Source organism: Dromiciops gliroides, chromosome 4 (genome assembly GCF_019393635.1).
Source record: "Dromiciops gliroides isolate mDroGli1 chromosome 4, mDroGli1.pri, whole genome shotgun sequence".
Taxonomy (NCBI): domain Eukaryota; kingdom Metazoa; phylum Chordata; class Mammalia; order Microbiotheria; family Microbiotheriidae; genus Dromiciops; species Dromiciops gliroides.
In genome coordinates, this window is record NC_057864.1 from 118,958,808 (window position 1) to 118,974,597 (window position 15,790).

The window sequence follows — 15,790 nt, forward strand, 5'->3', positions numbered from 1 at the left end:
ATCTATTACAGTTCTTTGGTATTTTTAGAAAGAAAAGACAAAAACAGTAAAATATATTTTTTGAAACAGTTATCTCTGATTTCATTTGTAAGCCACTGATTGTTGTGATCTTCTCTACTTCTGATCCTCTGTCCCTTCACACTTTACCTCAGCCAGGTGCTCTGATCACCTGCTTCCAGGTGCAATTGTTCCTGCCTCAGAAGGAGCTGTATAAATCTCTGGGCCTAAAAGAGATAGTGTCTCAGTAATTAAAATCCCTCTCAGGGATGCTTATACCTTACAACTGAGTTTTAGTTCATTTAGACCTCTTAGCTTTTGAAAGTCTGTTGTTATGGAAAGCATATGGGCTTTAAGAGTCAGGAAACCTGGATTCTTAAACATCTCCTAAGCCTTGTGTCCTTAGATGAAGTTACTTCTTTTCCATGTGCCTCAGTTTCCTAATATATTTTAAATGATTGGATTGGAGTACATAGTCTCAGGCAGGTGAGGAGCTGCTTATAGTAAGTATTTTGGAAAGCAGAGTTAAGATCCAAAGTGAACTGGACAGATTAGAATGATGGATGAATTTAAGATTTTATTTAGTAGAAGATAAATGTAAGACTTTATTCTTGGGCTCAAATGAGAAAAATATAGAATGGAAAGAGGTGTGGCTAGAAAACAGTTTGTGAGACAATGATCTTGGGGGTTTTAATGGCTTAAAATCTCAATATGAGTCAACTGTGTGGCAGTTAAAATCACTCTGCACTGAGAGACAGTGACCAGAATGGAGTCATGGTATTGTGTAGTATTGTGTTTCACTTTGAGTGCCATGTTTTAGGAATGACAGTGACCAGTTGGAGTAAGTCCAGAGAAAAGTAACCAGGCTAGTGAGGATGGTGAAGATCAGACTATAAGTATTGGCTAGAAGACCTAGGGATACTTAGGGATAAGAAGAGAATATAATGTGTGTGGGTGAGAGTGAGGAGACAGCTAGCTGTCTTTAAGTATTTGAAGAGCTTTTGTGAAGAGGAAGAATTAAACATTTTCTGTTTGGACTCAGAAAGCAGAACTGGGATCAATAGGGAGTTGCAAAGAAGTTGATTTAGGTTGAAGATACGGAAGAATTTCCAATGATGAGAGCTAAAAGTAAAATGAAAAGTAAAATGGGCTGCCGCAGGAGGCAACGAAGTCTCTAACTAGAAGCTTTCAAGTGGAAAAATGGATGGTCATCTTTTTCAGGATATTGTTGAAGGGATTATTTTTCAGATACAGGTTGGGCTTGATGATCTCTGAGATTCCATGGTTATGAGACTCATTTGTGACTGTATCATCAGAATTTTATTTAATTTTTTTTCTACCCTTTTCTTTTAGTCAGCTTTCATTTTAGAGTCTCACACCATGACATGCTTCCTATTCTTTCCTTAAGACTAGGGTATATGTCAGCATGTGCCCAACCCTCTGCTTATTCATTAGAGAGCTCTGAGATGGAGTAGCCATTTTTTCTCAAGGTCATATATGAGAGGAACATAGTTATTCAGATATCAGCCTTTGGCAAGATTTTGCTAAACCATTTCCCCGTGTGTGTGTGTGTGTGCATGTGTGCGTGTGTGCGTGTGTGTGTATACAAACACATACAGCTGATTGTTTTCAATTTTATATTTCATTTTTTTCTAGTGTAGTCTACACTCAATGAAGAGAATTGGCTTTTAAGGTAGCAGAAAAAAGTATAGCTAAAAAGCTGATTTAGTATTTTTGTGTAGACAAGATTCAAGAACTGAATTACTATGCATTTACCAATTCTATCTAAGCAAGTCAAACATTCATTTTCCATCAAATTAACAGCACTAGAATAAAACAAAAGAATCCTGGGGACTGCATGGATGAGATCCCTATTGTTGTCTAATCATATAATTCTAGCAATAAAAGAAACAAAATAACTATTTATAAATTCAAATTAAGGGAGCACAACTTCAAAATGGATTAGGAGCTTAACTGTGAAGGAGAATTTTTTATATTGTGAGTCATCATTTAAAAGTAAGCATTTTCAGAAAGTTTTAGACTATAACTTTAAATAGCATGTTGTTCACTCTTGCCTTTAAAAAGAGCATTTTATAATGTAATCTAAATTAGGCATAGAGTAAAAAATTTATAATGTCATCCCTTCCTCCCCCCAGAACACTCACCAACTGAAATGACACCCTCTATAAAAGAGCAGTGAAGTATTTAAAGAAACCCCATGGTCACCCTCAATGGCGGGTATCTATATTAATAGTATTATGTTATATTGGATATCAATTTCATAACTGGAAATGGTTAGAAAAAAGGTTGATTGTGATTAGTATTTACACTATAACAGTATTTTGCTACTTACACAAAAGAAACCAAATGACAAAAGGTGATATTTACCTATAACAAATATTTGTCAATAACAAAAACTGCCCCTTAATTCAGTAAGTTCATATATGGTAAAACAAATTCTCATAGCTACTGTGGACAAAATCCATTGCTTCCCCCACCCCCTCTATAATGTAGTCTCAAATCTCCCAAAAGAGATTTTACTAAAAACACCAGATGCAATCAAAAAACACTGCTGCTGTGGACTGGCTTTTAAATGATAGGGAACTTAATAGTATTCATATTTTGTTCACTGCTTTTCTTCACCTTTACAGATGACATTTTTCAAACTATAAAATGCATTGTGCTGGCAAACTTTCTTGCTTCGATAGTTCTCAATTTTATAAGAGTAAATCTACATCCTTTGTTACTAATATACACACCATCTTTGGGTTTGTGACTTTGAATAAGGCAGAGAACAAGCAATAAATTTAGAAATCAATAGCTAACTTATCAATATTCATTTTCCTTTGTCAATACAAAATACAAAGGTGAAAGAGCAGTAAATAAGGCAGGGAAGTGAAATAAATTTGGTGTTCTTGTCACAATTAATAAATGTTTAACCAATAACATGGTTAGATAGGCTAGAGCCTCATATAATTTCTGAAGTCATGCTTAGCTGTAGTTTGAAAAGTGTTTATTTTTTTTAAAATGACAATGTATTGTAGCAGGATAATAACAATACACTATTGTAAATCTTACTTTCAATGAACAGCATTTGTATGTGCCAAGCACCACTTTCTATCTTTAGAGCTATACAATTTTGTCCAAATACACAGTTTGGGATTATGAAGCTAAACTACCCAATGACAGATTTTCTAACCAATCTTATGGTAAATGCTTTTACACCATTTTGTTTGACTGCATGATATTTCAAACATAAATTCTGAGCTGATTACCAATCTAGTCAGCCTGTCAAAACTCTTAACTTTTACTTCCTAATTCAACTAAAAAAGATATTCATGTGGCTATTTTTTTTTTACCTAAAGTTTAACGTGAAACAAGACACGATAAAGACTACATATATCCAGGTCTTTTAAAGAAGGAAACAGTCCATAAAATGTCTTTGTTTTTAAAAAAACAAAATGTAGATTTTTTATGCTAATGTGGTTTTGGTCCTTTACAAAAGAGTATCTGGTATGATATACTTTGTCTGACAAAAATCAGATACCATATCGTTCTGAAATTTAAAAATCACACACAATTAGAGGCAGTAGGAGACAAAGAACAAGAACTAATCTTCATAAACATCAATGCTTTTTCAAAATGTATTCATGCAAAAGTATTTTTCACCTGACTTTAGATAATTATCTTCAACTGTGATTTGATTCAATGGCGTTAGGAGATATTATTCACTACTTAAACTAGAGTACTTTTAAATAATTCACTCTCTTCCCCTTTGATATGACTGTATATTTCATACTGGTTTGATTCTGCTGAGAGCAAAACTTTGTACAGTTAGTTATGAATTTAAAACACATGACTGAAAAAATTTTTTAACATATTTTTCCCCACTATGTTACTTTTGGAATAATTTAAAAGGATATTTAAATTACTACAAAATTGGGATGTCTGAAAGAGATATTAAGATATCCAGTAATTTGATCAAAAGCTGGATTTGTAAATGACTTGTAAGAGTTAACTTCTAAAATGTAACATGGTGAAAATGCTGTGAGCAAGTGAAAAAAAAAAAAAAGAAGAGTTTTAGGCTAAAGTTTAATGTTAATACCCACAATTCCTTACAAATGCTGCTACTCTGCTGTTACTGAGTTAGGGAGTCAGAACCATCTAGCAGAAATAATCACATCATCTTCTCCTCAAACATTAGGCATTTTCCTTCTCCCTTCACATATGCTCAGTCTTAGGACTTGATGTACTTTACTTACTGCTACCACTGAGGTGCAATAGTAGTATTTCTGAGGTTGTTGTTGTTGTTGTTCAGCTTCTGTCAGTAACATTCAAAACACCGAAGGGTAAGGGAATTTAGGGGACTACTTACCTGGAATGAGAACATGAAGGGATTCTGTAGAATACTGACCCAAATAGTTATTTGAATTGATTAGTTTATTTATGAAGCTATTGCTTCTATTACAAAGTTATCAAAGTGCATAGCTGGCACACTAATAACTGTTTTTAAAAATGGAATTGTAGCATTTTCATTCATACTGAGTTATGTGTGAAGTGTCATTGTAGAGAAAACCAGAATAATGAGCATTATGACCTTGGAAAAGTAATTTGAACCTCAGTTTCTACATTTCTTTAGAGAAAGGGTGAAACTAGATGATCTCTAAGAACCCTTCCAGACTTAGTGATTCCAAAATAAACATTTAGCTTTATATTTCTGTATATATGCATCTATGGATAGGTATAAATAGATACACATATACAGCTGTGCATATATATATATGTATGTGTGCAGGCATGTAACATATACATGCACACACATGCTATAATCATTCCATATAGTTGCTATAGTCATGACAAATAGAAACATATATATATATATATATACTGGGTTTTTTTCCTGAACAGTTTAACTGACAAATATAGGGTCTCTTAAATATAAAGCTGCAACTACATCTGATCAAAACAAAACACTACAACTTTTTAGACTGCTTTGTTGTTGGTTTAGTCATTTTTCAGTCATGTACAACTCTCTGTGACTCCATTTGGGGTTTTCTTGGTAAAGATATTGCAGTGGTTTTCCATTTCTTTCTCCAGCTCATTTGACAGATAAGGGAACTGAAGCAAACAGGGTTAAAAGACTTGCCCAGGGTCACACAGCTAATAAGTGTGAGGCCAAGTTTGAACTCAGGAGGATGAGCCTTCTTGACTCCTGAACCCTTTAGACAGTTTACTCTAGTAATAATTTTACATTGGGCTATACTAATTGTACAGTTATAGTCCAGTTGGTTTTTCTTTTAAACTCTCCTGTGGAATATGCAGTTCTAAATTGAGAGTTTTCTGTTTCCTATCTTTTATTTTCTTTTGCTTCTGGGTAAAATGTCTAGGAATGAATATTACTGTTTATTCCTATAATTCCTATGAATATTACTTTGGGGATTGCCCAGAGCCTTGTATATTGTAGATACCTAATCAATATTTGTTGTATTGAATTGATAAATCCTGGGGGAAAAGGACTTATTTTCTTTAAGGCTCCTTCCCCACCTTATCTCCCCTCCTCAAAATAAAAACAAAGACAAAGGAAGGTTGGAAACATTAGAAAGGTTGTCAGTAAACAATAGATTTTTTTTTTACAACTAATTGAGTGTCTTCCTTAAGAACATTTACTCAGATCCTTAATTTTTTGTATTGCAAATATATTATGGTAAACTTTTGAATATTCACATAATTCATGTCAACTATAAACCCTGGCAAAATCACAATTCTATGTTAACTCCCCCCCCACCCCCCCCCCCCCCCCCCCCCCCCCCCCCCCCCCCCGTACCGAATATGTTATTTGAATCTGTCCCCTAGGTATAAATTGGTGTGGGATCTGGTTTTATAAACTAATCCTGCCATTTTCCAGTAAGAAGTCCTGGTCCATGGATTACTCCTTCCTTCGAAGTCTGTTGCCTATATCACTCCTTTGCTTGGAACTAGAATTTTAGAGTTGAAAAGGACCTTAGAGCTTATCTATTATAAACCTTTCACTTTATAAATGAAGAATCTGAGGTCTAGAAAAAAAAATCCGACTAAGGTTACAAATCTCATCAATCACCAGGTAAGAACTAGAATACAGCTCTCTAGACTCATAATCTAGTGTTTTTTCCTAATCCAGGATATTTTGTACTTCGCTTTGTGACAGATAATTGTATTTACACTTATTTAATTATTCATATGTTTAAGCTTCACATTCCCAATTAGATAAATTAACTTTTAGAGAGAGGGGACTTTTATTCTTCCATAGCACTGACTATAATCCCCTGTATGTAAACTACTCAGTAAATATTCATTGATATATTATTTAGTGATTAACTGAGAAAAGTTCTGGTAATTAAAAACGACCAAATACATTCTAAAACCAAACACAAGGGATTTTTAGTATCATTATTGGCTATTACTCTTGATTTGCTATAAATATACTGTTTTTCCAGTGGAGGTGATATGGAATTGACGACATTTTGGTTCTAGTGAATGTATAACCTTTAAATATTTCCCATTTAAAAAATTTCATTTTACCTGTTGCAGTAGGTCCAGGCAAGGGTGCAGCCTTTCTTCTCCGTTTGATATCTCCCATGCACAAGGATCCCAAATGCATACTTGTTTGTCTATAAGTAATTATCAGAGAAAACTATTAACAAAGGAGGAAAAATATGACACATAAATACACAGCTTGTATAATCTGAACCTAAATCAAAACATTCTCAACAAAGATGAAGCTGCATAGTAAAGCCACCAATCTTGTTTATATCGAAACATAATTACGTTTGTTGACAAGCGTTCAGCAGCTAAATGCGCCATCATAAATTGTTACTGGAATGAATAATATAAAAGGAATGCTTTTTAATTTTCAAAACTGGCAATCTTTCTAGCTCAACATAAAATCAAACACTGTTGCTTCTGACAGGAAAATAGCTAAGATTAATTATCTAAAGAGATCACAATATTGTTGCTAGGTTATCAATTGGTTACTAATGCCTTACTGTCAGAACAACATTTATTATAGGAAAAGCATGATCAATTTCTTTTAGGATATTATGCAACAGGGAATTAGTTTAAAACAGCTGAAAGAGACATAAGGAAAATAGTAATGCTCCTCTTATATCCAAACTGGGAGAAGCCTTCAGTTAATTGTTCAATGGTCACATAAAAGAACAAAAGTTGAATGTCAGTGCTATTGGTAATGCTTTCAGGAAAACATTGATGATACTGAATTATAATGATAAAAATTGGTACTAGCCAAGAAGCTAACCTTCAAGTATACTGAAAATAGGTAGCATTAGATTATGATGTTTGATTTTGGTCTTTATGTTTTCAATTTAATAAAAAAAATTATTGAATTGTCTATTATTTTCAGGACACTCATAGACACTAAACTTAAAAACATTTTTTTTCATTTTTTTCTTTGCATCTTTGAAAACTTATAAAAGATTTATACAAAGGGATACAAAGAAAGATGGAAACAGTCCTTGCCTTCAAGGAGAATATAGTCTAACAGTGTGAATAACATGTAAATAATTAGCTACATACAAGAAAAATAAAATAATAAATAATACATACAATTAACATTTATATAGTGCTTACTATAGGCCAGACACTGTACTAAACACTTTACAATGATTATCTTATTTGATCCTTACAACAAATTGAGGCAGAGAGTAAGTGACTTGGCCAGGGTCACACAGCTATTAAGTGTCTGCTGGATTTTAACTCAGGTTTCCCTGACTCCAGGACCAGTGGTCTATCCACTAAGTCACCTAGCTGGTAGAATGGAAGGCAATCTTAGAGGGCTTAGCAAAATGTCTGGCACTTGGTAGGTGTTTAAGAAATGCTTGTTGATTGACTGAGTCGAACTCTTGAAAGAGGAATGTAGAGAAACTGGAAGAGATTAATTTGCAGATTAGAAAACCTGACAAAGGACCAGAAAAGATGATATATATATATAAAATGATTAATTTGACCTAGAACGGTTTTCATGTTTTATTAAGATCTGGAATCCTCAATAAATGCAGGGGCATGGCCTCCATCCAAATCTCTCTTATCTGTCCCTTTGCTTCTATTCACAGGAACAGCAGCCTAGTTCAGATCCTCATTGTCTCCTGCCTCCAAACTAACTTTCCAGATTTATTATATACATCATGGCCTACCCAAGCTATCTCACTCACACTCACACTCTCACACACACACACACACACACACACACACACACACACACACACACGTTTTGTCTCTTATCTCTATCTTTATACTGGCTTACTCCCATTCCTAGAATGTACCTCATCTGTCTCTTGTTTCCTCTAAAACTTGGCTTGTGCTCCACCTTCTAATATGGAGCCTTTCTTCAACCTAAGAGCTGCTAGTGCCCCTTCCCTTACCAAAAAGATGATAGTGTCAGAATGCTGTCAGGAACACTAAAGTTCAGATTGAATGGACACTGGTAAGAGAGTTTTAAAAAGTTATGTTGGGGAAAAGAGGAGAAGCCAAGAAGGGCCAGTACTCCTGACTTGATGGGATAACAAATGTCAAGGAGAAGGCTGAGCTACTTATCTCTTATTGTGCTTCTATTTTCTTTTCTAAGGATAATGGTCTTAGGAGATAGAAAGAGACTACCCAGCTGCCCTTTATTAGTACATGTCATTTAGTCCAGGCAGACTACATTCCATGGTACTGAAAGAACTGAAAAATGTGATTGCTGTCATTGTCAGTGATTTATGGAAGATTGTAGGATGGGAAAGATGCCACAAGACTGAAGAAGAGCAAGAGGGAGGATTTGGCAAATATGGGCCACTAAGCTTGCCTTTGATTCCTTGCATAATTCTATAATAGAAAGTAGAAGTTACATTGAACCTGAAGGTTTCATTAAGAACAGGTCATATTTGACCACAGGTTCCTAAGCTCTGTGTATGTGTGCATGCACCATGGATCCGTTTGACAGTCTTTTCTTTTTCTTTTTTTCCTTTTTTTTCTCTTTCTTTCTTTCTTTCTTTTTCAGGGCAATGGGGGTTAAGTGACTTGCCTAGGGTCACACAGCTAGTAAGTGTTAAGTGTCTGAGGCCGGATTTGAACTCAGGTACTTCTGAATCCAGGGCCGGTGCTTTATCTGCTGCGCCACCTAGCTGCCCGCCGTTTGGCAGTCTTTTCGACGCTATGGACTTCTCATAATAATGTTTCTGAATGCAAAAAATATATAGGATCACATGGAAAACTCATTAAGTTGAAACTTTTATCTTTATATATACATACACAGATATGCATATTATAGGATATATCATGCATATTTGTGTATCATATACTTGCACATTATATAAACATTATATAATTCATGCACCTGAATATTATGTATAAATACATTTATTTATGTATCACATATAGGGTAGGCCAAAAGTTGTAAAGGAGTTCCAATATTTAATAACTCTTTTTGGTTTTTAATTTATGATGCCATAGCATTATATACAGTACATACAGGAAATGAATTTATATTACATGTGAAAAATCAAATCTTGTAAATGGTGAAAAAACCAGCATAATTTTCAAAATGTTATTAAAACATTGTGACTTTTTGCCCACTCTGTATGTATTTATAAATTCATGAGTACCAAGTTAAAACCCTCTGTACTAGATTACTTTTGTTCCCCTCTTCCTCCTACCCCACCCTCACATTTTTGGAAAGGATTATTACATGAGTGAGCAGTCTTTTTCAGTTTTGCTCTAGATGAAAGAACTAAGAAGAACAGGTTGGAGTTGCGGTGAGACAGATTTAGCTTTGACGTAATAAAAAGCTTTCTACCTATTTTTCTGGGGTGGTGGTAGTGTAAAGATTTGTAATTTTATCAGCATGAGTAGTACTTGAAATCTCCTTCCAATACAGACTGGCAACTCCTCTAGAAGTGAGTGTCTTGGTGAGTTGTATGCAGCACTGAGACTAAAATGACTTGCTCGTGGTCACACAGCCAGTATGTGAATGAAGCAGGACTTTAAGATCAGCGTACTAACCACTATTCTCTGTTGTCATTCTTCATAAACATTTAGCAAAAAATGGAATGGTTGTTTCAGAAAGTTGTGGATAGCCTCTTACTAGCAGTGTTCAGGCAAAAGGCTAGTAACGGCAATTCTTGTTCAGGTATGGGTTGGAATAGATGGACTCTTGAGATTCTGTGTTCCTTTGATCACCATGTAAACATAAATTGCATTACTTTTGCAAAAGGGTCAGACTTAATTGCAAAATACCCACAGCAATGTTTTGAGTTCTCAGTTTTCATAGTATACAATTTTAACATATCTGTTCAAAAGACAATGTTAAGAGGAAATTAAAATTTATATAAATATGTAGGAAGATATTACAAACAGAAATATGTCCAATTTCTTTCTCTACAATGGACTGAACTAGAGAAAATGGGCTCAAAATACTCAGAAATTTAGGTTAGATTTAAACTGTAACATTAGTCAAAGTGATTACAAATTAGTTGGAAGCAAGTAACTTATTTTGAAGCCTTTCCAAATCCTTCTTAATTTTGGTGCCTTCCTTTTGTGAATTTTCTCCTATTTTTCCTGTATATATTTCTTTACTTATCATTTCCTTTATTATACTGTGACCTTCTTGAGGACAGGGACTATCTTTTAGCCTCTTTTTGTATCTCCAGTGCTTAGTATAGTGGCTGGCACATAGTAGGTACTTTATAAATGCTTATTGACTGAATGAAATAAACAAAACTTTCACAATACTGGGGTATTCCTTAGATTGTGTTTATAAGGAGAAGTTTTATTACCTAGCTTGACTAATCTAGGTGGTGTAGACAGTCAAACTGATAAATCAGAATAAATAGTTTACAGTGATCATATTAAATGAATTATCCTAATTTCCAATTCATTTTGTGCTATGTGAACAGTCTTAGGGCAATGGAAAAGGTAATGACATTCTAGGCTGCATTTTTTTTTCACTTGTAAGAAATAATACTCCTCATTTAAAAAGGCTCTCTAAAAAAAGAGAGTAAGAAAGATGTGCAAATTATAAAATAAAAAAATTCAATTTAGCTTTTAGGAATAAATTACTAAGTATTTTATGCACAAAATTTATTGTAGCTGTTTTTGGAGTTTCATTCATTAAAAATGAAAGTTCTACTTCTGAGTTTTTAGTGATAAAATATCTTCATTTTGCTAAAGCATGATAATTTATGTTTACTTTATGATCACAGAAACAGGATCTCAGAGATAAAAAGGGACCCTGGTAGCAATCTACTTGAACCCAGTCCTGAGCAAGAATTTCCTCTGTCTATAATTTAAGGACAATTTGCTATGAGGTAGGTAGAAGCTCAAATGACTTCTGAATTGATGATTTTTATTGACCAGAGGATCATATTGTTTACAATAGCTTTGGGTTAAGAATAGAATGTAATCATATGAATTTTCATGTTTCATTTTGGGGGAGCCCAAGTGATATTTTAAATATAACTGCTAAAACATAAAAAATATAATTTCATACCTTGCAATTTCTAATTTCTAATGGTTACATAAAATAATACAATCAACTGTCTTATTTTTTTTTACTTGAACAAAACTTCTAGATTGAAAAATGTTATAGAAACACAGTTAAAGAAAACTACCTATGTGACACAAAGTCAAGTCACTTTATTTTTTTTTATCATGAACTCCTTTGGCAGTCTGGTAAAATCTATGGACCCCTCCTCAGAATTATGTTTTTTAAAGCATAAAATCAAATAAATAATATTACAAAGGAAACCAATGACACTGAAATACAATTATATATACACATATGCATATATATGCATATATATGCATTCATATACATACATGCACACATGCACACATACATACATTTAAAGTTCCTAGACTCTAGGTTAAGGACCCTTGAAGTCAATCATCACTATGGTCCCATCCAGTTTTAAATTCTCCGATCCATTGAAATGTGTTTTAAAGAGATGCAATTTAAGGCTGTGTCTATATAGTGCTAAAAGTAACTGGTCAATTTGGTTAAATCAGAAAAAAGTAAACAAAAAAAGTTATTTTATTTATCACAGATCTGATAGGAATATCATGTATGACCGCTAAAATAACTTAGGCTGATTTCTTTGGTAAGTTATGTGACACAGATTAAGGTTTTTTTTTTTGGGGGGGGGCAGGGCAATGAGGGTTAAGTGACTTGCCCAGGGTCACACAGCTAGTATGTATCAAGAGTCTGAGGCTGGACCTGACTTCAAATCCAACCTCAGACACTTGACACTTACTAGCTGTGTGACCCTGGGCAAGTCACTTAACCCCCATTGCCCACAAAACAAAAACAAACAAAAAAATTGAATCATAGTGCAAATCTTTTTGTTTCTGTAAGAGCATTGTAAACTCTTTTATCAAAAGAACCATTAACTAAAATGAGCTAAACAGTTAACAGAACCATTAACTAAAATAAAACTATAAACAGAACTAAAAATGAGATTTGTTTTAAGAAACTGGAAGTCAATTTGCTAAGCTATGTGGTTATTATCATTTTTTAAAGACATATGGATGCATGCATTAATTATTTTATTTAACAAGTATTCAGTATGTGAATATGGTTGGGGTACACAGTGCTACTTTACTAAGTACTTTATTATGGTGCACAAAGAAATCATAATATTCAGAGTTTGTCCTAGGAAAACTGTCTGGACAGGAAATCAAGACATATTTTAATACTTCAAATAAATGTACTTAGAGAAAAACACAAAGGAAAAGTTTACTAACATAGACCATGTAGGAAAAAAGTCAGTTTGAATAATGAAAACTTTGATGAAAAAAAAATTGGAGTTGCTGTTTTAAAAATAACTCAATTTAGTTGCTAGTGAAATATTGCCCAGTAGAGGTCTCCTTTAATGAAAAATAAGGATGATTTGCAATTAGCATACCCCAAACACCAGCTTGAACAGTACTGGCTTTTGCTTATATAACACTGTTTACAAAATAAAATAATTCTTCTGAAGTGAGTAAATGTAATTCTTTTAAGTAAACATTTTGTTTTCACTATTAACTTGCTTAGAAAATGCAGTTTGTCTAGATGCTACAAAAATATACTTTTGCTTAGCAAAACTTGAGAATCACAGCATTTGAATTAATGAACTATTGATTAAAATGTAGCTGGCAGGGCATGCAAATAGTGCAAAGGGAGAGCAGATGCATAATGGCCATTGACATGACTTTCCTTTATACTCAACTATATTCCATCCATAGACAAGTAAACAACAACTACTCTTAGGGATGCTTTTCCAAAAAGGAAGGAAGCAAAGGACGGAAGGAAAGAAAGGAAAAAACAGAAGAAAGGAAGGAAGAATAATTTGGATTTGATTTTCTCTGCAGTATTGCTATGCAGAGCAAATAGACAAGAATGCAAGAAGGATGAAATATAGAAACTAATAAAGTAGCTAGCTGAACCTGAAGACCTAAATAAGCCACAGGAGCAACAGCTCTAGCTGTGTTTGAGTAATTTTACCAAGAATTGATTATCTGTTACACTGCATTGAGATATCTGGATTATTGATCAATAAGATTAAGGTACTCCAGACTCAGTCCCCACCCCCTTTCTTCCTTGAGGCACCTGTAATAGAGTTGTAACAAATAACACTAAGTAAGAACTACTTTGTTATTGTTGTCACCCTTCATGTAGAACATAGCAGTTACTTTTTAATTTAAAATCAATGAATGTCTGAAAGGCAGCCTCGTTCTTTCAACATAAATGAATCATTTGTCTTTGAAAAGCAGCACACTTAGATCACCAGTCAAGGTGATAGTGGGTATCTTTTTCGTATTGTATAGAGAAGGAAAGCTATGGTTTGTACTCTAAATGAACAGACCCAACATTAAAAAATTAGAGGAGCCTCTTCCATCAGGTACTGTATGAAACTAGCAATAATACTGGATCAGTGCATTTGCAATACTGCAAATAATGAAAGCACTGAACAAGTAGTAAGATGTTATTGACATACATGGCAAATGATAATGGCATTCACATTCCCTTAAACATCACTGCTTTTCAAACTTTTTGAAGTCACAAAACCTCCTTTTTTTCATTGTGACTCCTCGGGGAAGGAAAAGCAAAAGACTTATCGTTTTATATGTGCTGTTGTTGTATTCATTATTAGGTGAGAATAAGCAATGTATTTTTAAGAAATAAGGACAAAGAACTAACCTGGTTACATGAGGCAGGTGCCTTCATTTAGCTGTAACTTTAAACCTAAACCCGGATGCATCTGTAAATTTTGCTAATGCAATAATGGGGGAGCAGGTGGAACTCTGACCCTTGAATCATAGTTGAATTCCAAAACCTGCTTCTTAATATTAAAATCAAGAGACAAAGAACAAGAAAAGAATGCAGGCTTTTTATTTTTTATTCTTAAGAACCACAGATTCATCTCCGCTTATTCATGGCTTGCTGCAAGCTATCATTATAAATAGTGATGTGGTGGGAAGCTAGGCATTTTATCAGAAGGGGAAAAAAAATAAAAACTCGTTAAGACCACCTTGCCTGAAAACTTGGCTTTTGACGTGGGGCTGACAGGGACTGGGGCAGGCAGTGTCAGATGGAATAATTTTAAAGGAAAGACAACAGGAACTTGTCGCCTCATTGTATGCATTTACAAATAGAGGCTTTTCAGAGTATTAGGCCTAGTTAAAGCTGCCCTCTGGATAAAATGTGTTCCCAAGCAGCCTCAGACAAGCTCCAGAGGAGAGACAAACAGATGTGACTATGGTCCCTGGCGTTTGGCAAGAACACTCACTGTCAGTTAGAAACATATAAGGCTGGACAGGGCATCAGCTGCACAGCAATGAAGCAGGCCTGCAAGTGTCATCACCACGGCAAAGTTGTGGCAGAGGAAAGTAAAGGGGCTGCAAAAGCCAGGCTAGTGTGAACCTGCTCTAGTAGGTCAAAACTGATTCTACCCTCCCCCCCAATCTCTGTGGTAGTTTGTCTTAATACATTAAATGGAACGACTAAAAGGCATAGTTATTCCATTAAAAACTGGGAGATTGCAATTGAATACATTAGTAAATGCAAGAGTAAGGACTGGTTGAATCACAAAATAACTCTAAATGAATTGTTTTCTCTGAGATGGTAAGCGCTAACTAGGGACAGCTCTGTTTTAGGCATCTCTCTTGCTTGGCTGGACAGTGCTATAATTTATGCAATGGTATGCTAAGGGCTGGAGGCATATCCCCATGCAAATAGAAGCCTATGATCTAAGCCACTATAATAGGCTGAATGAAATCCAGGAGCTTCTAAACTATAATCTTATAATTGGGGCTGGAACTGTGCCCACTATTTATGATGATGCCCAGTTGGGGAATCTGCCTAGGGTGGGTGTTCAAAAGACACGGGCTAACGACTTATTTTAAATGAAAATGTAAACATGTGACCAGCAGGCTAATTAAGTGCTCAGGGCTTCATATAGAGTATATTAAGAATAAGTGCTGCTTAAAGTTCTAATTGAGTAATAAAGTGTGTGTGTGTGTGTGTGTGTGTGTGTGTGTGTGCACGCGCGCGCGCATGTAGGCAGGGTAGAGAGTTAAATTTATCTGAAAGGTGAACACATTATTGGGATTCTTCATAATTTATACTACTTTCCTTCAGTCTCTAAGAGTTCAATATTGAAAAATAGTATGAGGTACAGGTTCTATGTTTTTATTGAGGGGGGGGCACACAATGAGGGTTAAATGACTTGCCCAGGGTCACACAGCTAGTGTTAAATGTCTGAGGTCACATTTGAACTCAAGT

General features: G+C 34.6%; 1 protein-coding gene across 1 annotated transcript in view; it reads right to left on the reverse strand.

Annotated features, from left to right (window-relative positions):
* Window positions 1–15,790, reverse strand: part of GPATCH2 (G-patch domain containing 2) — a 263,500-nt gene that overhangs the window by 17,371 nt on the left and 230,339 nt on the right. Inside the window, exon 9 of the mRNA XM_043962791.1 lies at window positions 6,556–6,644. Within this exon, the coding sequence (XP_043818726.1) occupies window positions 6,556–6,644 (89 nt within the window). The remainder of the gene's footprint in view (window positions 1–6,555; window positions 6,645–15,790) is intronic.